At 48.0% G+C, this 25,821-nt stretch overlaps 1 protein-coding gene across 1 annotated transcript; it reads left to right on the forward strand.

The window, feature by feature from the left end:
- Positions 1 to 1,524: 1,524 nt before the first annotated feature.
- Positions 1,525 to 21,621, forward strand: TSPAN33 (tetraspanin 33). Its single transcript, XM_040259610.1, has 8 exons — positions 1,525 to 1,884; positions 15,379 to 15,436; positions 16,100 to 16,227; positions 16,547 to 16,621; positions 18,091 to 18,186; positions 19,714 to 19,842; positions 20,243 to 20,404; positions 20,592 to 21,621. Exons 1-8 carry the CDS (start codon positions 1,783 to 1,785, stop codon positions 20,691 to 20,693), a joined length of 852 nt encoding a protein of 283 aa, XP_040115544.1. The 5' UTR covers positions 1,525 to 1,782; the 3' UTR covers positions 20,694 to 21,621.
- The last annotated feature ends 4,200 nt before the right edge of the window (positions 21,622 to 25,821 follow it).

The raw sequence follows: 25,821 nt of genomic DNA on the forward strand, positions 1-25,821 counted from the left end.
AGTCGTGTCCGACTCTTGGTGACCCCATGGACTGCAGCCTACCAGGCTCCTCTGTCCATGGGATTTTTTCAGGCAAGAGTACTGGAGTGAGGTGCCATTGTGGGGAGCTCGAAAATCACGGCAGATGGTGATTGCAGCCATGAAATTAAAAGATGCTTTCTCCTTGGAAGGGAAGTTATGACCAACCTAGATAGTATATTCAAAAGCAGAGACATTACTTTGCCAACAAAGGTCCGTCTAGTCAAGGCTATGATTTTTCCAGTGGTCATGTATGGATGTGAGAGTTGGACTGTGAAGAAAGCTGAGCACCGAAGAATTGATGCTTTTGAACTATGGTGCTGGAAAAGACTCTTGAGAGTCCAAGGAGATCCAACCAGTCCATTCTAAAGGAGATCAGTCCTGGGTGTTCTTTGGAAGGACTGATGCTAAAGCTGAAACTCTGATACTCTGGCCACCTCATGCGAAGAGTTGACTCATTGGGAAAGACTCTGATGCTGGGAGGGATTGGGGGCAGGAGGGGATGACAGAGGATGAGGTGGCTAGATGGCATCACCAACTGGATGGACATGAGTTTGGGTGAACTCCGGGAGTTGGTGATGGACAGGGAGGCCTGTGCTACGATTCATGGGGTTGCAAAGAGTCGGACACGACTGAGCGACTGAACTGAAAGGCTCCATTCTTATGACCTAAGCACCTCCCAAAGTCTCCATTTCCTAACACTATAATTGTAGGGGTTAGGATTTCAGCATATGAATTTGGGGAGAGAATCGATTCAAATGTTCAGTCGACAGCATTCACGTGTGCGTTAGGTAGCCAGCCCAGTGTCTGTCACTTGCGCTGCATTGGTATGTGTGTCAGATCACTGTGTTAAAAACATGTCCTCTTGAGGACCTAGACTTAAATAGTGAGATGAGAATTGAAAGAATAATGAATTAGGGTGGAGGATTGTTGGTGATGTTTCTAAATTTCCACTATTGGATTACAGTGTTTTTTGAAATAAGCATTCAAAATATACAGTTATTAAACAGGATATCAGTTCCTCTTAAATAGTCTTAATTGTCTTGTGTAGGTTAGTTTTGTCTCTCTGATTTTATTGTCATCAGCCCCCTACCCCGGGATGGGGGGTGGATTTCTTCTACTCTCTTGTATTCCCACGGCTTTCAACGCATTGCTTAACATATGGTGTATGTACTTGTTGATTTTAACGTATGTATGTTTGCGTATATGCACAGCAACGGGTAGAGGACGTGGGTGTGTGATGGCAGTGTGCGTTCCTTCTCATCTTTTTTTCCCTTGAGTAGCTGTAGCCTGGATGCTTTCCTTCTCCGGGGAGGAGGCGGAACGGCTGACCCTTTAACAAGTTGTCCCTCACTGAACAGGTGTCTCCCCCGCCTCTCGGAAAAGAGGGATGGTTGGATACTTAGTGACATCAGAGATCGACCAATGAGAAGTCATGCTTCGGCCGACGAGCCAATGGGCGGTCGAGGGCGGGCCCGGTTTCCTGGGAGCCCGGCGGGCCAGGCTGGTCCTCCGGCCGCAGCGGAGTCTCCGCCGCTCACGCTGCCAGCGGCAGCTCCCGCGACTCCCGGCGGCTCCAGTGGCGGCGCCGTTCCCCTGCCCGCGCTTCTCCCGGACGCACGGCGCGGGCACCTCCCGCCGCGGCGCAGTTCCCCCGCCGCTTAGGCTCCGGCGGTGGTGCAGCTCATGCCTCCCGGCGCGGAGCGCGCAGGTGGGCCGGCCGCCGTGGGGAGATAGGCCCCCGGGGGCAGTGGCGGCTGGACCATGGCCCGGAGACCCGGGGCGCCGGCCGCTTATGGGGAGGACTTCTCCTTCGTCAGCCCGCTGGTGAAATACCTGCTCTTCTTCTTCAACATGCTCTTCTGGGTGAGTCTTGGGGGTTATAGGGGCACCTGGGCTGCAGGGCACTCCCTGGAGGGTTGAGTGGGCTGCCAGAGCTGAGGAGGGGTCGTTCCCGGATGACCGGTTCAAGGCGAACGTGGTGAGCGGCACTGTCTAGTTTTCTGGAAAAATCGCACTTTGGGGTAATTTATCCTAGGGAGGGACACCCCAGTGGCTCCTTGACTGCAGAGGATGTTGGGGTGGAGGGAATGCAAGGGATTCGGTAAAGCTTTATGGGTATTCTCTCGGCTCCGGATGAGGGTCTGTGTCAGGCTAAAAAGGTGGGTTTGAGCTGGTGGAGCGGGTTTTCCTGTTGGCCCAAGCAGACCCTTAATACATTCACGATTGGGGGATTTTTCAGGCCTGGGGGCTGGGAGGCCCTGCTGGCAAAGAAAAAAAGAAGAAGTGGGGAACCTAGACCTTTCCTCTCCCTTCCCTCCGAGAGAATGGGTTCAGGGGCTTTCGTCTCTTCCTTTTTTTGCAGGCCTCTGCCGCCCTCCCTCCTCCCCTCCCTTCAAAGGCGGAGAAAAGACCGGAATGGCCTCCAGGTGTGGATGTTTTTCCCAGAACTCTCCCAAACTTTGCCCACCTTTCTCAGGACCAGGCTCCATCCCCTGGAGTTTGATATTATTTCGCTTCTTTAAATAGACCCCATGTTGGACGCGGGGGAAGTCCAGGGGTCCTTTCAGAATCTTCTGATTGGAGCTGAAAAAGTAGAAAATGTCGGACTGGGGCTGCCTCGATTCCTACCCCCAGGCTGCCTTCAATTGTTGACTTGAGTAACCTGGGCAATATGTTCACCTCTGTGGGCCTCAGTCTCCTCCTCCATAAAAATCAAACCCAGCATGATCAAGGATGCTGGAAATTCTCTGCTGGAGCTGAGAATGCGGCTGGGCCAGATCATGAAATGCTAGCTCAATCCTGTTTCAGGTCTGGAGAGTCCCTGAGCCTCTCTGGGTTTGAGAACATGGGCAGATCAATCCCCACCCCCTTCACATTCCCCAATTTCTCATCCAGCACCAACACCAGAGCTGCTGCTGCTCTAGGAGTCCGTTACACTTGCCCACCTCTGCTTGAGACCTAAAGTTCAGACTTGCAGGAGGGAGGAGTCTATGTTTCCTAGGAGAAGGAGCAGACTAGGCAGCTAAGCCAGTTGCTGGAAAGGTTTCTCGGGGGCCATGGTGTGAACAGACACAAAGTACATAAGTGCCAGCCTGTTGGGAAAAATGAGAAAAATCCCAGAGGGTGGTGATGACGGCTCACTCTCAGCCATTGTACTAGGAAAAATAAAGTTTGAACTCCTAACAAATTCTCAGTTCAGCAACTGGGAAAAAAAAGAAACTAGAAGACATCTTGTCTAGAACTCTGCATTTTATATATAAGAAAGCCAAACCATAGAGATGTTCTTTTATCCTATGTCAAAAAGGGGGTTAGTGGGCTTGACCTGGTGATTTCACTTCTGAATCACAGGGGAAGTCCTTGGTTGCTGCTGTTGCTGGGGTGTTAGCAGTATTAGTAGTTAACTAGTCAATGCCAGTTTCAGCTGGTGGCCAGGGAAGAAAATCTCACCACCACTGTGTCAGGCTGGGGGATGTCCTAAGGGGAAACCCCACACCTAAAGGCGAATTCCAGAGAGCCCTCTTACATGCCCATTGAGTGTGCCAGGCCAATGACATGCCATCTTTAGAGCCAGCTCCTTGTTCTAACTTCCTCTGTCAGCCATGACTTTGCATGCAACTCCATTGAAGCCTTTGGTGCTTCACCCTTATCTGTGCACCCTAGAGGCAACAGCTGGGTGCATCTGTTACACTTGCCTTCACGGTCATTTTCCTGGACTTCCCCCACTCTACCCCTTTTACCAGATAAGTGACTTTGGGAGGTCACAGCAAGGGAGAGAGTTTGGCTCCATAGACCCGTTTTTCTTGGTTCCAGTACTTCATTCAAGGTCAGAGGACCTGGCTAACCAAGCTGGCACCATCCCAAATTAGAGAAGCACCCCTTCTTGGCCCTACTTGAGACTCATAAAAAGTCAGAGGCACTAGAAATAGCACACCGAAGGACAAGAGGCCCAATTTCTTTCTGGCACCAACTTACTGTGTGACCCCAAGCCAATATATGTGTGTCTCTGTCCTTAAGCTTTCTCCTCTAAAGGAGAAATTTTTTTCTGCCTCTGTGAACTATTTAAAGAGGAGTGTGTCACTCTGGGGACTGTTTTCTTTCTTCAAGACCTGGGGCTAGCTCTAAGGATGCATCTTTCTTGTGTCTTGGGACCCTTGGGACATCGACCTTCCTAGGGGACAATATTTTTTTGGCGTTACTGAATGCCACTTCTCTCCCAGGTCTGGACTCATAGAGTTAATCCCACTTATGGTCAGCTGGAGATGAAGAGCTGTTTCCCCAGATCAGGGGTCATTTTTCTTCCCATCCCCCTTTAGGGACTGATTATGGTGATTTCTTTTTTTAGGTTTCTCCACTATCCTAATCAAATTCCCCTTTCCTACTCAGGAGGCACCCATGGTTGGGATTGTCAGCCAACTCCTACTCCAGGCAGAGTGTATGTTCTGGCCAGGTGCTGGAGAGGTGTGGATGGATGGTGTTTGCATCTGTGCCTGGGTCACATTGGGAAGGCATCATCTGGACTCATGCAATGGTGACCGTGGTGGCAGTGGTTATCCATGCTACTTCTCTAGGAGCCCTGACCCTTGGGGCAAGCTCCTGGCTCCTATGGGACCAGGACCTGTTCCTTCTGTTCCTGCTTCAAATCTCAATTCCTCTTTTGCCTAGGAGTTCTGGTTTTCTTCCTAGAATTGTGCAGCTGGGTTACTGATTGTTAGGATTCCGTGGCTTGGAGAATTGCCCCAGGATCACAGAAGTTATAGTTTAGTCTTTCCGTTAAGAAGTAGCTGACTTAAAAAAAAAAGTAGCTGACTTTCCTTACCTGCTTGTATTAGACAGCTCTGTGCAGAGGGAATGAGGGCTTTTCTAGTGGCTCAGTTGGTAAAGAATCTGCCTGCGGTGCAGGAGACTGCTTGCAATATAGGAGACCCGGGGTTTGATCCCTGGGTCAGGAAGATCCCCTGGAGAAGGAAATGGCAATCCATGCCAGTATTCTTGCCTGGAGAATCCCATGGACAGAGGAGCCTGGTGGGCTACAGTCCATAGGGTCACAAAGAGTTGGACATGACTGAACACAACCTTCTGTCTGTCTGTGCAAAGGGAAGACAGTGGGCTGATACACCATGCTTTGTCAGCTTGGGCATACGTTGGCAGGAGCATTTTCAGTGCTGCCCACAGCAACCATCTCCCTCCTTGCTGATCCTTTTCCCACCCAGGGCAGCAGTTGGCATAACTTTTGAGTCAGGCAAAGCCTAGAAGCTCAGCTCTCCTGCCCCTGTGTCTCAGCTGAGCCTTCCTTAGAGGCGATGCCTCAGGACTCCCCCCGGCACCTTGTGCACGTTTTGATCGTCAGATCTTTTTTTTTTCATCTGTGCCCCAATTATGCATTTCTTTATGTCTCTCCCTCTAGGCTCCTGAGGGTAGAGACTGGCTTATTTACTTCTGGATTCTCAGCGCCCAGCTGTGTTTGGCAGAGAGTGGGTACTTATTGAATGTTTACTGAATGGTGAACAAGGGGTCAGAGCCTACGGAGTGGAATCAGGATGCCCTTCCTCCTTTCTTATGGACACTAGTCTGTCAGGATGCAGCACAACCTTAAGTCCTCAGGCATCCTTAATTCTTAATTGGGGTTGCAGCCTGTGTTCTCTTCTGCAGTGGGCCTGGCACTCTTCCCTCAAGCCAGGTCAGAAAAAATGGTAGCCATGGCCTCCATCGTCTCCCTCAGGGCCATGCCTGATACTGCCCACAGCACACGTGGACCCATCCAGGTCTTCCCTGGGCTGATCAGGGTTCTGATGAGGTATCTCCTTCAAGAATTTCACTTTCCCGCCTACTTCCACTGTATTGGAATCCCCAGGGGATTCAGAATGTCTCCAAACCACCTTCAGCACTATCTGTTGTAGTCTGGCTTGGAAGCCACGAGGAAGTGATCAGGCGTTGAGCCTGGCAGAAGCCCTTCCTGAGTCCCTTCCTGCCCACGCCCACCCCCACCTTTACCACCATGCAAGTGCAGGCACGCACGCACGCATGAGCAGGCACACACACACACCTAAACATGTTAGGAGATAGAGCCCATTTCCTCCCCCATTTTTTCCCTCCTTTCCCTATAGACTAAGCAGGCTGCAATAAACGAATTATCACATTATTTTTTATAAAACAACACCACCACCACCACCAAGAATGAAGACAGAACCACACTCTTTGTTGTCAGGTCACACACATGGCTTCTTAACTCCCTAAATAGCTCTGTTTGCCTTGTACCAAGTAGAAAATCACAGACTTCAAGCAGCTTTTAAAAAGGATAAAAGAGAAGCATCTCTCAGAGTTGCGATAGCAAGCTATATGTCAGGCTGGCGACTCCAGGCTGTGAGTCTGAGGGTTTATACCACTATGAGCCCTTGTGAACTTCCCTTTCTCGTTTATAACCTTGGAGAACCAAAACCAGCCATGGCCTAAAAGGAGCTAAAGGTTGGCCCAGACGTTGGAGAGGAAAGAGCTCTGTGGACTGGACTCCATCCGAGGAAAGAGCCCTAGGGACTCCACTCCAGCTGGACAGTTCCATCCTATCCAGCGGGAGAGAGCCAACAATCAGTCCCACATGGAGAGTTGCCACCTTAGAAATCCCAGAACAGTGGTGCCAGGATGGCTGCTGAAGGACTGGTGTGTGCAGATCCCAGGTAGTGAGAGAGGGGGCCCTGCTTTAGGGCTCGCAGGCTATGATTTTTTTGACTTTATCCAGAAATAAGGACAGAAAGGACTGAGAAGCGGGAGGTGCAGACCCCTCCCTCCCAACATCCTTCTGGCAGGGGGTGGAGGGGACAGTGGTTTGAGCCCCATGCAGGGAATCACTCTACTCCCAGCTGTCTCCCACTGCCACCATCAAGAAAAGAGGGGGAAAGATTCATTCCAAAGAAAAGGTGAAACAGATCCACCCAGTTCATGCAGACTAGGCTTTTTGTTTTAATTAGAAAAATTTTTTTCAAGATTTTATGTGGACCATTTTTTACTAATAAAAGTCTTTACTGAATTTGTTACATTCTGATTTCTGTTTTATGTTTTGGTTTTTTGGCCATGAGACATGTGGGATCTTAGCTCCCTGACCAGGGATTGAACCCACGCCCCTTGCATTGGAAGGCAAAGTCTTAACCACTGGACCACCAGGGAAGCCCCTAGATTGGACTTTAGAACGTGGAAGGTGGACAGGCCAGGCTTCCTCTCAGGGGCTGGTGGGCCTTAGTGGTGATGCCTTGGCCCCTTTCAGGTGTGGCTCCAGGACTTTCCTCTGGGTCCTGAAGGGCCCTCCTGATGCTATTTTACTTCCACGGCCTGAGCCCTGCCGTTCGGAGATTACCAGCTGCTCACCCAAGACAATGGCAGGCAGCTCCTTCCCACCGCTCACGAGGCCCTGAAGTGAACGAACGTGCCCTGGAGCTGCTGTGAGGCAGAGCAGGAGGCAGCTGTGTGACCGAGGTCATAAGGCTCTGGAGCCATATGGACATACCTTCCAGTCCCACTTTAGCCACTCACTAACCGAGTAAATTCTCCCAACATCAGTTCTATACACTGGAGATCCTACCACTCTCTTGGTCTTGTGGTCATAGTGTGTATACAGTGTGTAGTCCAGTACCTGGCCCTTTAGCCATCGAAAAAAGATAGCTGTTACCATTGTTGTTAGAATTGGCTCATCAAGGTCACCTGTTGGGGAAGGACTTGGAGAGCTAGGATGAGTGCTTCTCCTGCCAATTGACAGGTGTGTGGGGACTCAGTCTAGGCCAGGGCCAACCTTGAACTTGACTTCCTTCAGCCTCAGATGCCCCTGCTCACATTCCTGCTGTTAGCCAGAAGGTGATGATGATTAATGGTGTCGTTATATTTTATAGTTTACAGAGATGTTTCCTATATATCATAGGAACAGAGATTCCACTGTTCTCCGAGGACCTTCCCCAGGTCCACTTCTCAGAGCTTTTCACATTGCATTGGCTTTAATCCAATGGAAACAGACTCAAGAGCTAATCTGCTTGTAATTAGGGACATTCGAGCCAGTAGATCTCTTGTCCAGGACCTTACCTGGGGGCCCTTCCCACTTGGTGCTGATGGCTGTGAATTAGTGTGCCGGGGCTGGAATAAGGGTTTTCCTCACAAACATCAGTTCATGACTGTCTTTTCCTGATTTACAGGGGGAAAAAAAAGGTCAAATAATGGAGTGACTTTTCTCTGTTTTCTGTTATCTCCCATCTTCTCTCCAAGACCACAGCTGCTTATCTGCCATCAAGGGCACAGGGAAGAGGACACGTTAGCAGCAAGCCTTCTGGAAAACTAGGAAACTATTTAGAGTATTGCCCTACTATTTTATGAGATGCTGAGACATGTGGCTAACAATCAAATCATGTTAGTAAAATTGTTCCTTATTTCTAGGATAGAAATTAGTATGTCATTTCCTCTCGTGACGTACTGAGAAGGACACATTATCTATGTTAATACTCCTGTCAAAAATACATCATCTGGATCAGATTGGGGAGAAACAATCCAACATCCAAATGTTAAGCCAAACCACTGGCCTGGACTTACGAAAAAAAAAAAAAAGTCAGTATCATCAGGAAAAATATCAGAACATGTATTGGCAATGATGTGGAGAAATTGGAATCCCATACATTGCTGGTGGGAATGTGAAATGGTGCAGCTACTGTGGAAAAAGTTTGGTAGCACCTCAAAAAATTAAACATAGAATTACCCTGCTGCTGCTGCTGCTGCTGCTAAGTCGCTTCAGTCGTGTCCGACTCTGTGCGACCCCATAGACGGCAGCCCACCGGGCTTCCCCGTCCCTGGGATTCTCCAGGCAAGAACACTGGAGTGGGCTGCCATTTCCTTCTCCAGTGCATGAAAGTGAAAAGTGTGAAAGTGAAGTCTCTCAGTTGTGTCCGACTCTGTGCGACCCCATGGACTGCAGCCTACGACCTGGCAATTCCACTCCAGGGTCTATACCCAAGAGAACAGCAGACAGGAGGTACTCAAACAAAACCTTGTACATGGATATTCACGGCAACACTATTCACAGTAGCCAAAAGGTGGAAATAACCCACATGTCCATCAGCAGATGAATGGAAAAACCAATTGGGTTCTATCCATACAGTGGGACATTACTAGGCCTTAAAAGGTAATGAAGTCCTGATACATGCTACAACACTGACGAACCTTGGAAACATTAGAAGACTGACACCAAGGGCCACATATTATATGATTCCATTTATAGAAAATGTGCAGAATAGGCAAAACCATAGAGACAGCAGGTCTGTGGTTGCCAAGGGTTGGAGGAGTGGAGGGAGTGGGGAGTGACCATTTAATGGGTACAGGAGTTGTATTTGGGGTGAAGAAACTGTCCTGGAGCCTGATAATGGTGGTGGTTGCCCAGCAATATGAATGTACTTATGGCCACTGAACTGCACCCTTTAAAATGGTTAATTTTGTGGTATATGTACTTTACCACAATTTTTAAAAAGTCAGTGTTTTGAGAAACCAAATACAAAGAAAAGAAAAAAAGCTGTGAAACTGTTCCAAGCTAAAGGAGACCTGATGCATGGATCACTAAATACATGGTTGTTGACTGGAAGCTGAGTCAGGACAAAAGGGGGGGAAGCAGTTATAAAGGACATTATTGGGATAATCAGGCAAAGTTAAATATGAATATAAATTTGATAGCAGTAGTACCATATTAAAGCTTGAAAAAGAATCTACTATGTCAAGGTTGCATATGGTATATCAAGAGAGCACTGTAGCTTCTCAGTGTCCTGTCACCTGGACATTTTTAAGTTCTACTGCCATTTTTTGGTGTAAGGAGAAAACACCCTGGTTAAAGGTTGTAAAACTGTAGGCAAGTGAATCCTAGTTTAAGAAAATATGATATTACAAAGTGTGGATTTACACGACTAACAAATTGAGGGTGACTTTTATTTAAAATAGATTTCATTTTTTAGAACTGTTAGTTTTACAGGAACTTTGAGAAGATGGTACAGAGAGTTCCCATGTACCCCACATCCAGTGTCTCTTGTTTATTAACATCTTACGTGAGTATGATGCTGCTTCCCAGGGGACCCAGTGGTAAAGAATCTGCCTGCCTGCACAGGAGACTCAAGAGACACAGGTTTGATCCCTGGGTCAGGAAGATCTCCTAGAATAGGAAATGACAACCCATTCCAGTGTTCTTGCCTAGAAAATTCCATGGACAGAGGAACCTGGTCAGCTACAGTCCATGGGGTTGGTCTCAAAGAGTCAGACACAACTGAGCAGGCACAGGAAAAATCTGGAATGAACTTTTCAGCCAACCCAAAACATTCATTACATTAAGTTCCCTGCTTTATTCAGCTTCCCTTAGTTTTTACTTAATGCCCTTTTGTGTTCCAGGATCCCATCCAGGATACCAAATTTCATTTAGTTGTTATGTCTCCTTAGGTTTTTGTTGGCTGTGGCAGTGTCTCAGAATTTCCTTGTTTTTCAAGCCTTTGACAGTTTGGAGGAGTACTGATCATCTTGTCCCTCTATTGGAACTTACCTGATGTTTTCTTATAATTATACTGGGGTTATGGGTTTGGGGAATGAAGACCACGGAAGGGAAGTGCCATTTCACATAATCTCATATATCACTGACTTGTACTGATGTTGACCTTGATCACCTGGCTGGGGGAGCCAGGCTTCTCCACTGTAAAGTTAGTCTTTTCCCCACCCTTTTGCAGTCTGTTCTCTTTGGAAAGAAGTTACTTTGTGCAGCCCACACTTGGAAGGTGTTCCACCTCCCTGACACTGCAGTGAGTGCTAGTCGCTCAGTCATATCCAACTCGGTGTGACCCCATGGACTGAAGCTCGCCAGGCTCCTCTGTCCATGGGATTTCCCAGGCAAGGATACTGGAGTGGGTTGCCATGATCTTCTCCAGATGCTGCAGTACCTCCATAAAATATTTGGAATTCTGTCTGAGAGATTTGTCTTTTCTCTCCCATTTATTAAGTCATTTATATCAGTAGAGACGCACGGATATTTACTTTATATTTGGGGTAACAATTCCATACTCTTTTGATATCTCTTTGGCATGGCCACACCAATGTGGGTTTTTTTTTTTTTTTTTGATCGTTTCCTTACCTTCTGGCACCAAAAGGTGCTCCAGACTTACCTATCTCCTGCCCCAGTCCTAGGATCAGCCATTTCTCCAAGGAGCCCAGCAGATGGCTATTTTCATTATAAGGTGATTACTCACCTTACATAAGGATAAAGGTACTGGTGCGGGCAAATTATTTTATATAATTTGATGGACAACTCTTCAGGAACATGCCCTTGGCTGGACTCAGCTATTTTAAAAACTGTGTCTAGCGTTTGAAAGTTTCCAGTGAGGCTTCATTCTAGCCAGAATATGAAAAGCTATTCTAGGAAGAGAAGTGTCTTTATCTCCATTCTCATCATGAAAGGAGGTCACTGGTGATATTGTGGGATGTCACAAGGATTCTGCAGCAAAGACTGATATGGTGTAGACGGTACCCAACTGAGATTGGAAATGAGGTTTAGTCCAGATGTTGCCACTGCACCCATGTGCACTTGGTCAAATATCACTTTGCTCTTTTGGCCTCATCTATTAAAAAAAAAAAAAGTGAGTGGCCGGGCTCATTCCTAAGTTTCTATTCAGCTCTCAGATGCTAAGCTAATAACAGCAGTACTCACTTTGGAATGGCAGCAGCTCTGAGGAATTCAAGGTGGGAGATGTGGTCAGGAATAGAAGTGTGAAAGAGCAAGCTGTGACTCCAGGATAAAGGGGCAGATCAATGACAGAAATGTAGAATTTCAGAGGTAGCTAGTGAGCTTCCAAGCAAGCAGGATCATTAATGATATTAAATATTCATGCTCATATTAATGTCTTAACTTTCTTTTTCACATAACCAGCACCTGCTGCCCTAGATCCCTGGCTGAGTGTGCTTGAGGCTGGTGGTTCTCAAACTTGGCTGCGTGTTGGAATCACATGGAATGCATTCAGGAACACTGTGACCTGGGTTCCAATGCCAGAGATTCTGACATACTGGGTTTGGGGTGTAGCCTAGGCATCAGGAATTTTGAAGTTCTCCTCCACGCACCACCCCCCCATTCTAATGGCAGCCAACATCAAAAAGCACTGCCTTAGGCTATAGACGGAGAAGGCGATGGCACCCCACTCCAGTACTCTTGCCTGGAAAATCCATGGACGGAGGAGCCTGGTAGGCTGCAGTCCATGGGGTCGCTAAGAGTTGGACACGACTGAGCGACTTCACTTTCATGCATTGGAAAAGGAAATGGCAACCCACTCCAGTGTTCTTGCCTGGAGAGTCCCAGGGACGGGGGAGCCTGGTGGGCTGCCGTCTGTGGGGTCACACAGAGTCAGACACAACTGAAGCAACTTGGCAGCAACAGCAGGCTATAGACGCTCTTGCCCCCTCCCATGTAACAGATACATCTCCTTAAGGGCAAGGACCACATCTTGCTCATCTTTGCAGTCCTGAGTGTCTCCTACATAACAGCTGATGAATTGGATTTGGAGAGTGTATTTGTTTCCTATTACTGTTGTTAACAAATTGCCACAAACTGAATGGTTTAATATAATACAAATTAGTTTTCTTATAGTTCTGGAGGTCAGAAGTCCAAAACAGGTCTCATTGAGCTGAAATCAAGATGTCAGAGAAGCATGATTCCCTCTGGAGGCTTTAAGGAAGAATCTAGTTCCTTGCCTTCTCCAGCTTTTAGAGGCTGTTCATGGTCCTCGGCTTATGGCACACACTTCAGCCCCTGCTTCTGTTCTCATACACATCTCCTCCTCTACTCTGACCCTCTTGCCTCCTTTTTATAAGGTTCCCTGTGATTATATTGGGCCAACTGGGATAATCTCCCCATCGTAAGGTCCTTAAGTGAATCACATTTGCACAGCCCCGCCAGCCATGTAAGGTAACATTTTCACGGGTTCTGGGAATTAAGACAGGACATCTCGGGGGCGGGGGGGGACACTGTTCTACCTACCGCAGATAGAGACAGAACAGCTGCTATAATTAAAAGCCCACCCATGGAATGTACTTACCCTGGGACACATGGCATCTCTTTACTTTCCCTTTCTTGTTTTAGCTGTGTGGGGATTTAATCAGAGACTGTCTGTGAAAAGTTATACACCCCAGTGAAAATTTAACATGTGAAAAAACAGCAAGGAGCCTGTTTAAATAAAGAGCAGATACATATTTTTAAATGACTCAGTAAAGTGATGTTCAGAACCAGAATTGGCTGTGGTGAGTTTTAAAGGGCAGACAGAGACGCCTGATCGCTCTGGCAAAGGGCTTATGTCTCTGGGTCGGCGGGATGACCAGGATCTCTGTTGTGGGTTTTCCTCACCTCCCACCCACTGCCCCTTGCTCCATGAGCCTGGCTGTGCTGTGGGATAAGAAGCCAGCTGGCACCTCCAGCCCCTCCCACAGCTCTCTGCAAGCAGCTCCCTCGCTCCTGGACACAGAGTGTGAGCGCCAGCACATAACGCATGGGGCCCCGAGGCAGAGGTGATGTCAAACGATTGGGCACCAAGGAGAAGGGTCTTAAAAGACATGGTTTTAGACAAGGTTTTCCCATTTCCTGCTGAATGCACCAGCTGGTAGAGTTCGCTAAAGAAAATCTCTCTCTATTGAGGGACTAGTCTGACCTGTTGTCCTGCTATAGGGGCTCAATTCCCTTCTCCCACCAAAGCCCCAAGATGTTTCTTCCCAGCTGGTCTCTGTCTTGCAGGACAGTGGAGTCCAGCCAGCCCTGTCCTTCTCCACTGAACTGGTCAAGTTCCTGCTGAGAACTCCCTCCAGCCAGAGTGTGGCCCCAGCTATTGCCATGGTGACAGCCAGCTGCTGCTTAGCACCAGCCTGGGAACTGGGCATAAAGGAAGGGTGCGCACATGGGGTCACCCTGCACTCCTGGAGGCCTGCAGCAAGGGCACAGGGAAAGCCCATTTAGGGAGCCCTGGTGGTCTTTGATGAGTTTGTTTTCTCAGAGAGAAGCCAGGAAGTTTGAAAGGTCTAAACTTCTCTGTTTCCACACCCTGGAATCAGACTTTATAAAGTTTCCTTTGTAAGGTAGTTCTGCTATTTTACACCAAGGCATTCATGTGCAAGCATTCTTCCACTCTGGTTTGCACTTTCATTTTTACATTTGACACCACATTGACCTCCAAGAGGGTTAGAGACCTGGGAGCATCTACTCAGGCCTGCTTCAGCGTGAAGACCCTCTCTTTGAAGTAGTTGGATTCAAATTCAAAACTTCACAGTTTCTATGTGACCGTGGGCAAGTTAATCATTAGTAATGATTTGTTGTTAGTCGCTAAGTCGTGTCTGACTCTTTTGTGACCCCCATGGACTGCAGCCCACGAGGCTCCTCTGTCCATGGAATTTCCTAGGCAAGAATACTGGAGTGGGTTGCCATTTCCTTCTCCAACGGATCTTCCCAGCACAAGGATCAAACCCTCACATCTCCTGCTTGGCAGGCAGATTCTTTACCACTGAGCCACTTGGGAAGCCCTAATTAGTAATGATAGATAATATTTATTACTAGGCATCTTGTTAAATGCTTTTCATGCATTCTTTTATTTCATCTTCACAGTAATCTTATTAGATATAGTTGTTTTAAATGCCCATCCTCAGGGACTTCCCTGATGGTCCAGTGGTTAAGAATCCACCTGCCAATGCAGAGGACATGGGTTTGATCCCTGGTCCAGGAAGATTCCACATGCTTCAGGGCAGCTAAGCCTATGTGCCACAGCTACTTAGCCCTCGCTCTAGAGTCTGAGAGCCGCAACTACTGAGCTTGTGCGCCCAGAGCCTGTGCTGTGCAACAGAGAAGCCACTGCAGTGAGGAGCCCACACACAACAAAGAGCAGCCTCCGCTCACTGCAGCTACACAGCAACGAAGACCCGACACAGCCGAAAGCACAACGACAACAACAGACAAACAAACTCCCAGATACAGAAACTGGAGTTCAGAGGGTTGTCCAGCATGGGCTCAGATCCGCCTCACTCTGAAGCCCATGTTCCTAACTGCTCTTCTGTATTAACCTTGCATTGCCTTAACTTCCTCATCTGTAAGATGGGGAGAATAGCTGCCTCACCAGATAACTGTGTTGTGAGAATTAAATGTGATCATCCTGATACAGGCTTTTCATGAAGGTAATGCCCTGCTGGATTCTATCAACAGTATCACTGGGGGGGTGGGGAAGATGCTCATTTCTGGCCCAGGAAGAGTCGTCATCCTCCTCCTCTCCTCCAGGGTTACTCACAGCTCTCAGGGCTCCCCGGTTTCCAAAACCTCAGAGTGTGGCTCCTTCCCTGTCTCCACAGGTGATTTCCATGGTGATGGTGGCTGTGGGCGTCTACGCTCGGCTGATGAAGCACGCAGGTGAGCTTCAGTTCTGTCCATCTCCCCATGACTCTTGCCTGCCCCTTTCTCTTCTGCCTCTATCAGCCCTGGCCCTTCAGCCCTCCTCCTCACAGAAGCTATGGAGCTATAGGAGGCCGCCACCCTCTAGCCAAATCCTGGCGGCTTACTCTGCCTGGCCACCCAAGCCAGTTCTGGATTTCCCCGAGCTCCTGCGAATCTTCTGAGATCTGCCTGCATTTTAGGCTTAGGGCATATCTAGGGAAGAAGGTAGGCTTCTGGGTGCAAAGACTACCCAGAGGCTTCAGCCCTCCCTTCACTCTGTTCAGGAGAAACTCAACCTCCATTCCTATTCCTCTACACAAAGTCTCCAGGAAACAGAATATGCAAAAGCCAGCAAGCCTAATGCCATTCTAATTCTTTTCTGGAGCGAAAATGGTTCCTCCTCTCTCAAGCCTGGGAATAAAGGCTCTTACTTTGTTAGTTCCTCAAATTAAAGGCCACAGACTGTTCTGGGCCCTTGGTGTTCTCCCCGTGGGAGGGCAGTACTGCTCCCCGTAACCTTTCCCTAGCCACACTGGAGAGTCCCCCACCAGGGGAGGAGGACAGTTCTGGGGGCACCCCACCCCACCCCTGGCACCCTGCTCAGTGGGCACCAGCTCAGACTGAGAGCCCCTCCCCCAGAGGCGGCGCTGGCCTGCCTGGCTGTGGACCCGGCCATCCTGCTGATCGTGGTGGGCATCCTCATGTTCCTGCTCACCTTCTGCGGCTGCATCGGATCTCTCCGCGAGAACATCTGCCTCCTGCAGACGGTGAGTGGTCAGGGGCGGCCCCCTGGGAAGGCCTGGGCCCCTCCTCCCTGTGCTTCTCCTTCCTGAAACCTTTCAGTTTCTTTTGTCCCTTGCTGCCCGCTGGTCTGTGCTGGCCACTCCTCCCTGTAGAGCTCAGCCCAGGTAACCCAGCAAGGGCAAGCACCCCCAGGACAGCGTCCCAGAGGCAGCTGCCCCACACTGTGGGGTGGGGGGTGTCTGGGAGAAGTGGCTTGTGGGCCCCAGGCGTCCCTGTGGCCCTGGGAAACCCCTGCCCAGCGCGGTAACAGACTGTCTCCTCTTGCCACCTGCTCCCCCACAGTTTTCTCTCTGTCTCACCATCGTGTTCCTGCTACAGCTGGCAGCTGGGGTCCTGGGCTTCGTCTTCTCAGACAAGGTAACTCTGGGAGTCACAGGCCTACTCAAATGTGAACCAGAGGGAGGAAGGGAAGGTTCCTGCCTGTGCTCAGCCTGACTAATTAACCACAGTGGTCCTTCCCGTGAGGAGCATTAGCCTTTGAAAGATTGTCCTTAGGGATAAATGAATGCCCTTTAAAGTCACCATATTTAAAGAGGATTTCAAGATTGTAAGGTGTTTTTCTCTGACAGTCTAAGAGGCCAACAGGGAAATAAATTCTATGAACCCAAAGTTAAAATAGTCTGCAAACTTTAATGCAAACGATTGAGTAAAATTCAGTTATCAAGTGGGTCACGGACAACATGAAGAGCCTTTTATTTCTTTTAAAAATTATTTATTGGGATAAACAAAAGTAAGAAAAGGGGGAAGTAAACAAGACTTTGAACAGCTCTCACCATATCTGGAAGTGGTCTGACATTCAGTGGCAGCCCTTTTAATTAAAAACCAGAATTCTTTCCAAAAGGGCAGATGATTGCCAGGGGCAGAGTACAGGACTATGGATAAGAAATTTTGAAAAAAAAAAAAAAGAAATTTTGAGAAAAGTAATGAAGCAGAAAGGAAGAGAGCATGCTTAAAAACTATGAAATTGAGAGCCAGTGAGTCAATTCAGAGTGTCCTAGTCCTTCTGACTTAGTAAAATCCTAAAAATGATACAGAGAAAAGATTAGTAAAATCCTAAAAATGATACAGAAAAAATGATACTCAAAAACGTTGGAGAAGACTTTTGAGGGTCCCTTGGACTGCAAGGAGATCCAACCAGTCCATCCTAAAGGAGATTAGTCCTGGGTGTTCATTGGAAGGACTGATGTTGAAGCTAAAACTCCAATACTTTGGCCATCTGATGCAAAGAGCTGACTCACTTGAAACGATCCTGATGCCAGGAAAGATTGAGGGCAGGAGGAGAAGGGGACGACAAAGGATAAGATGGTTAGATGGAGTCACTGACTTAATGGACATGAGTTTGGGTAAACTGGGAGTTGGGTGGCGTGCTGTGGTCCATGAGATGGCAAAGAGTTGGACACGACTGAGCGACTGAACTGAACTGAAAGAGATGCAATTCTCTTATGTCCACTAGAGGTCAGTGTTTTAGCTCAGTAAGTCCTTTTCTACTAAAAAACAATCCACCCCCTCAACACACACACAAACTAATTTCACTGCTTTACATCAGTCAAGTATTTTGTGTAATAGTACTCAGAAATGGATAAATATTGGCTTATCTTGAAATGCGGCTCTGAGACATGGCAACAGCAGATCAGCATTTTTCTTGCCCACAGGTACCAGGGAGCCCAGGGATGCATGGGCTTCAGAACTGGCCTTCTTCCCTGCTAGGACTTGGTTCTGACTTCAAGGTTGACTTAAATAAAGAAAGATGAGCACCATCTATTGCTGATTCTGCACAGGTCAGGGGCTAGTCCTGTGTTCTGATTCCCTCCTCATGTTTCTGGCAGGTGCGGGGCAAAGTGAGTGAGATTATCAATAATGCCATCGTGCACTACCGAGATGACTTGGACCTTCAAAACCTCATAGATTTTGGCCAGAAGGAGGTACGAGTTGAGAGAGGGGTGGTCATCTAGTGGTCTGGGAAGCTATGGGTAAACGGTTAATGCTATCCCAAGAGACAACTCACCCTCAAGGTCTGTGGGCTTTTTCATTACCTCATAGGTAATGGATTCTGGGAAAGGGTTACACATAGCTTTAAAAGTACTTTTACTGGCACAGAACAGTATATATAGTAATCTACCAATTGTGTAAAAGAGGAAAGAATATGTATTCATATTTACAAAAGGAATATGGAAGGATATAAAGGAAACCATTATAAGTGGTTACTCCTGGGGGAAACTGGGAGATTTTTTTTTTATATCACCAATTAGAAAGTTACATTTTGTAAACTGTGGTAAAATATACATAATATCAAATTTACCATTTTAAGTGTACAGATCTGTAGCACTAAGTACATTTACACTGTTGTATAGCCATCATCACTATCCATCTCCAAAACTTTCTTCCCAAACTGAAACTCTATACCCATTAAACACTAACTCTACATTTCCCCACTCCTCCTAAAAACCACCATTCTATTTTCTGTCTCTATGAAATTCTGTCTCAATGAATATACTGTTTGTCCTTTTGTGACTGGCTTGTTTCACTTAGCATGTCTTCAGCATTCATTTATGTTGTGGGTTGTGCCAAAATTTCCTTCCTTTATAAGGCTGAGTAATATTCCATCATAATATGTATATATCACATTTTGTTAATCCATTTGTCTTTTGGTGCACACTTTGGGTCACTTCTGTATTTTGGCTCTTGTGAATAATGCTGCTATGAGTCAGAAGTTATATTTTGAAACAAAAGTGCTTTTGAGACCAGTGCTGAGTTCCCCTTCACTTGGTGTAACACCCTTAACTTGGATCCTGTTTGCTTTCATGGTGTAATTATGGGCCCACAACATTGAAGAGTCCCCTCCTGTGCTTTCTCTACTTTAAGACAAATGTCTGTAGCACTGATCCTTTAATTATTTCAGCCAGCATTTGGGGAACATACCCTTTTGCCAGGCTCTATGCTTCCCTGGTGACTCAATAGTAAAGAATCCACCTGCTAACGCAGGAAACATGGATTCGATCACTGGGTCAGGAAGATCCCCTGAAGAGGGAAATGGCAACCCACTCGAGTATTCTTGCCTGGAAAATCCCATGGATGGAGGAGCCTGGCGAGCTACAGTCCATGGGGTCACAAAGAGTCGGACACAACTTAGCAACTAAACAACAAATGCTATGCAAGAGTGCAAAACCAGAAACTGCCCTCAAGGAGCTTATAGTTGAGTGTGTAAAACAAAATATATACACAAGAAGTTATAACAAAACCTATAAAGTAATAGAAATTAAGAAGAGAATACTTCTTCAGGTGAAGGTCACTGAAAAGCTTGAGTTCAAAGTTTCAAGGCTGTGTTTAAACACACCTTGAACTTACAAGTAGAAGCTTGCCATAGATTTTTGGTTGCTTTGAGAGTTCGCTGTGTCACCTCAGTGAAAGGGGTGGGGGATTTTTAACCCCTGTGATGGGCTCTGTTGCAGTTCAGCTGCTGTGGAGGGATTTCCTACAAGGACTGGTCCCTGAACATGTATTTCAACTGTTCAGAAGACAACCCCAGCCGTGAGCGCTGTTCTGTGCCTTACTCCTGTTGCTTGCCTACCCCCAACCAGGTGAGCACACCTCCCGCCTCATTTCCTCCCACAGTGATCTGAGTTACTTTCTGATTAGAGCAGCTGCCATCGGGAATCTGCATCCCCTAGCTCAGCCAGTCAGTTCTGCAGAACAGCCGTCAGATGTTTTTCTTCACTGCAGTCTGATGGCTTTGTCAATCTTTCACTTCTGTAGCCCACTTGGCGGCCCAGAAGGCCCAGGTCTCTAAAATAAGGAGAACTGAACTCAGACTGCCAGAGGAAGGGAAGTCTGCATTTAGCAATTTCCAACCTAGCATCCTCCACATGTATTCTCTAACAATTTAGGAATTTAGGAAGGGTGGGAGGCCCATCAGCTAGGGCCCCAAAGAAAAAGTTTTAGGAATGGGAGTCCCACTTGGCTTTTGAACTCTCTCTCCAGGCAGTGATCAACACAATGTGTGGCCAAGGTATGCAGGCCCTTGACTACCTGGAAGCTAGTAAAGTCATCTACACCAACGGCTGTATTGACAGATTGGTCAATTGGATACATAGCAACCTCTTCGTACTTGGTGGTGTGGCACTGGGCCTGGCCATCCCCCAGGTAACTTACTCTGTAAAACTGTGGTTCCACAATTCTGTAAAGACTCCTTTAGTTTGGGGGAGGGCACCTGGGACTCAGGCACTAACACTGTTGAAGGGCAGGTGCTGACTGCACTGGGAAGATTGAGTCAGAGAAAACAAGGCCATAACTCATGGCTGAGGCCCCAATTCCTTCTTACCTTTTCCAGCTGGTGGGAATCCTGCTGTCCATGATCCTCGTGAGTCAGATCAAAGATCAGATCAAACTACAGCTCTACAATCAGCAGCACCGGGCGGACCCATGGTACTGAAGATCCATCCTGCACCTCCTCTGTAGGGCAGCAGGCGAGCTTCATCAACCGACAGCAGTGGTTACAGCTGCCGGCACCCAGTGGAGATTGGATTCCAGCCCTGCAAGCCACAGCCCAGTGGGAGGAAGCAAACTCCAGGCAGCAGAAGGCAGGGCGCACAGGTGGCTCTAGTCTGAGAAGGAGGTGCCTCCTCTCCCCATCCCAGCTCTCAGCATTGTTATTTTGTATTCTCTCTAACCTCAATCATTTGGGTTTATGTTTTTGTTTTGTCTGAGACAGATGCTTGAGCAACAGCAGTTGCACAGAGTTGTGGGGGCACTGGGCTTTTCACCAAGCCATGACAACTGACGGCCCTACTAGGCCTGCTGCTGAGCTTGACCAACATACTCAGATTCTTACTGTTGCCAGCGAGCCCTGCCTGGAGTCCAGTTGGCATGAAAGCAGCTCCAGAAGGAACTGGGGCGGAGCAGGCAATGAGCCTGGGGGTCGACTGGGGACAGCAGTCTGTATTGGGTAGGGGTGGAAGGCGATGTGTTTACTAACTGCCTGTCCTGCCACCCTCCCAGGTAGTCAGAGTGAGCTACATCCTGCCCCTCCCTCATTTCCATGGAAACGTGGCAGCAAGGGCAAGGGGTACAACAGCAACCAAATTCATCTCTTCTCCTTTCCCTTAAAAAATGTTTGGAACCATACTCCGTATTCTGCAGCCAGCAGAGGTGGGACTGAGCCATAGGCGCCCTTGAATCCCACCCTGTATGGCCCGCCCTGCCCAGTAAGTGGATTTTCTTTCTAAACATTGGCAGTGTGCAGAGCAAGAAGTTAATACCCGCCCACCACCGCCATTCCTCTGCAGCCTAGCTCAGTGTAAGCAGGGATCTTGCTGGGGCTGGGGGAGCCAGAAATGGCAATAAAAGTTTGTTGACCTGGACTAGGCTGGACTCTGTGAATTTTCCATTCTGGCAACTAGAAGTTGCGGGGGCGCGGTAGAAGGGCCCAGCCGTAGAGGGGGTGGGGTGCGGGGGTGGAAGAGGGAGGCCTCCCTCTAGGAGAGGACGCGACAGTCTCCTAAACGCTACTGTACTTGGCCCGCCCCATCACCCACCCCGTCTCCCTCCAGCAGATGCGTTACTGCCCTCCCACAACTTCGTCCTCTCCGGTTTAAATTAGATGGAGAGATCCCCAATTCGGATATGGGAACAGCGTAATTTTATCCCCAAACGCGACGTTAATTTTTTTTTTTCCGAACGAAAATATATTAATTTGCTACCCAAAACTTTCTAGATGGGTTAAGCCGATAACCAGTCCAGCCCTCTCGCTGGGAAGGGAAGGGCGAGGGAATGAGGAGCAAGAAGGCCATCTCTTCACTACCAGTCTAGACCCTCTAGTCCTCTCTTCCATCTTTATCTGAAGGAGCTGGGTACCGGGCCCATCCGGCTTTAGGGAAAACTCAGGAAAAAAAAAAAATCTTCCATCCGGACGTGGGGATTCCTCGCGCGGCGAGGAGCTCGCGAGCCAGGCCGGCAGGGAGGCCGAGCAGGAGCGTCGGGGGGCGGGGCCGGGGCGGGGCCGCGCGGCGCCGTGGGTGGTCCCCGCCCCCGCGTCGGCTAGGCGGGCGCCTCCGCCCCCCGGCCTCTAGGAGAGTGTAGGGCTGCGCGGGAGGGCTGAGGGGTGGGGCTGCGTGACCCCACTACCCGGTGAGTGTCCCCCAAGTCTCCTCGCCGCGCTCTGAGGGCGAGGGGCTCACGCTAGGGCCTTGGCGTGGCTGGGAAAGATGGGAGAAGCCGTCCCGCGCTGGGCAGCGTCGCGAGCTGTCTCCCCCCCCCCCAGTTTCCCCTAAGCCAGCCTTCTGCTCCTGGGAGGGCGCCTTTCCAGCCGCCGCCTGGGGCCCCAGCCAATGTTTAGCTCCAGCTAGCAACAGAACGGAAAGAAAAAATAAAATCTTTTTTTTTTTTTTTTTAAAGTAAGGGCCTTTTATTCTGGGAGAGAAAAGTAAAAAAAGGCACGCTGTGATAGAGCCAGAGCGAGGCATTTTATACTCTTTCACTTGGTGACAAGTTAGGAGCTGGGGTGACGCACCTTCCTGGTTCACAGACTTTGAGGAGCTACCTGGTAGGAGGCAGTTTAGAGCCTCTTGGAGGAAAACATCAGGAACGCTAGTCTGCAGAACCAGGATTCAAATCCAGATTTCTTGAACCCGAACTACTTAAGTCTTTACTGTCTCTCATTATCTAGCCTTCAGGCTTGTACAAAAGGAATAAGAATTTCCAACCAAGTACCAGGGATTATAGCACCCCGAGCATTAAATGTGCAGGAGTTTATAGTGCAATTCAGTATTTCTACCTAGATACCTTTCTCAGTGTCTTTTTAGCTTGCTTTCTCTTTGGTCTGATGCTGGAAGAGAAAATGCATCAATTTTTTAAAGGTTTCTGATCATTATTTCACCTTTTTTTTTCATGTTTTTTTTTAATGATTTTATTTATGGTTGTGCAGGGTCTTCATGCGGCGGGGGCTTTTCTCTATCTGTGGCGAGCAGGGGCTGCTCTTTAGTGGGGTGTGGGCTTCTCACCGCGGTGGCTCCTTTTGTTGGGGAGCACGGGCTCTGCTGCCCACAGACCTCAGTACTTCGGCTCCCAGGCTGGAGAGCCCCGGCCCAGTGGCTGTGATGCATGGGCTCAGCTGCTCTGCCACGTGCGGTCTTCCCAGACCAGGGGTGGAACCCGCGTCCCCTGCTTTGGCAGGAAAGCCTTCAGGCGTATTCTAGGCTCTAGTTTTCCGCGCTCCTATCTGCTGAGAGAGGCCTGGGAGCCGGGAGTCCTCAGCCACAGTGCTGGCTCTGCCATCAAAAGCTCTGGGGCCTCTAGCGAGTGCCTGCCCCTCCCTCAGTCGTGTCTGACTCTTTTGCCCGCCAGGCTCCTCTGTCCATAGGATTTCCCAGGCAAGATTACTGGAGTGGGTTGCCATTTCCTTCTCCATATTTCACATTTCAATTTAATTTGTTCCCTGAATTTCTATCAATTTAATAACCCAAGTCTCAAGCATGTGGGGTTAACACCACTGTCTAATTGTTCAGTTGCTAAATCTTGTCCAACTCTTTGCCATCCCCAGGGACTGCAGCACACCAGGCTCCTTGGTCCTCCACTGTCTCCAAGAGTTTGCTCACATTCGTGTCCACTGAGTCAGTGATGCTGTTTAACTCATCCTCTGCCTCCCCCTCCTCTTTTTGCCTTCAATCTTTCCCAGCATCAGAGCCTTTCCAATGAGTCACATCAGGTGGCAGAAGTATTGGAGCTTCAGCATCAGTCCTTTCAATGAATATTCAGGGTTGATTTCCTTTAGAATTGACTGGTTTGGTCTTCTTGCAGTCCAAGGGACTCTCTTCTCTAGCACCACAATTCAAAAGCATCAGTTCTTTGGCTCTCAGCCTTTCTTATGGTCCAGCTCTCACATCTGTACATTACTACTGGAAAAACCATAGGTTTCACTATATGGACCTTTGTTGGCAAAGTGATATCTGTGCTTTTTAACATGCTGTCTGGTTTTGTTATAGTTTGAATAGCTAGCAAAGCTAGGCTTCAAAGATGAATGAATGGAAGAAGATTGTTGGAACGATGGAAATCTGGCTGAATGGGCAGAAGTGGAAAGAAAGGCCCACCCAAATTATCCAGATCATCTCTCATCTTAAGATTCTTAATTTAACTGAAGCGACTTTGCAGCAGCAGCAGCATAAAGTCCCTTTATCATTATCCATACAGACATTCTTGGGAGTAGGCATGGACATTTTGGGGTGGCCGTTATTCAGTTGGTCACATCCCCTTCCCACTACATGCATGACTTAAAGGTGGAGGAAATGTAGGAATGAACTGTTGTTGAATATTGGCAAGAGTTTGACATAGGTGTTGTCTGGCCTTCACCTAATAGTTACCTAACATTTCTTGTGTGCTTGCTATGTGTCAGGTACATATTTATTACAAAATTTGATGGGTGAATCCTTAACTGTTTTCTAACTTGGTCGCATCCCAAAGACCAGATTTGTTAACAGGGCCAGGGGCCAGTTTCAAAAAAGGGCAACAGCACAGCTGTTCAGAGAGAGTTCTTCTGGTTCGTTATTCTAAAAAGGTCAAGAACATTTTGTAAACCCATGCCTCCCACCCATTCCCCCCATAACATTAAGAGTAATTAGATATTCCAAATTGCCATAGATAAAACACTCAGAGAGGGGTAACCACACTGTAGAACTGAAGTTGGAAGTCAAGCTCTCTAGTGTCTCCTCACTACCATACCAGGAACTTGGTCAGTCACATGAATGGAATACCATAGAGATTCCAGAAATGGATTTAATCTTCCATACTCAATGACTAATCGACAAGAAGCCACACAATGATGAGAGGAAGGGGTCATCACTAATAAAAGTTGTCAGGACACATGGATTACATTATGGAAGAGAAGTCACTTTGATTCATATCTCACATCATACCCTACAATTCATTCCAGAGGGTAAAAGAATATTTTAAAGCAAAACAAACTGAGAATGAAAATCAGAATGTCCTTATGTGTTCTAGCAGTCGAGAACTAGAGTGGACAGCTTTTTGTGCCTCTGCCCAGCTCACAAGTGTTCTTCTCTCTTTGGAAACTGGTCCCTACCAACCAAAAACAACCCCTACACCCAAGCCATAGGGGTGAGTCTTGAGAAGCTGTGTTTGCACTGTAAGACTTTGTCTCCTGGACAGAATTGACTGGATCAAGCTTGGGCACTGTGTTAGTATCCTAGGGCTGCTGTAACAAAGTATAGTTGACACTTGGACAATGTAGGGGTTGGGGCACCAACACTCTTTATAGTTGAAAATCCCCAGAGAACTTTATGGTTAGCCTTCTGGATCCACAGTTCCACATCTATGAATTCAATCAACCCTGATCATATGGTACTGTAGGAAGTATCTATTGAAAAAAATCCATGTGTAAGTGGCAGTGCAGTTCAAACCCATGTTGTTCAAGAGTCAGCTGTACCACAAACTGGGTAGCTTACAGCAGAATTTATTGTCTCATAGTTCTGAGAGCCAGAGTTCTGAGACCCTATTGGCGGGGTCGTGCTCCCTCTGGCCTCTAGGAGAGGATTCTTCCTCACTTGCCT

The sequence above is a fragment of the Oryx dammah genome, unplaced genomic scaffold (assembly GCF_014754425.2).
Source record: "Oryx dammah isolate SB20612 unplaced genomic scaffold, SCBI_Odam_1.1 HiC_scaffold_18, whole genome shotgun sequence".
Lineage (NCBI taxonomy): Eukaryota > Metazoa > Chordata > Mammalia > Artiodactyla > Bovidae > Oryx > Oryx dammah.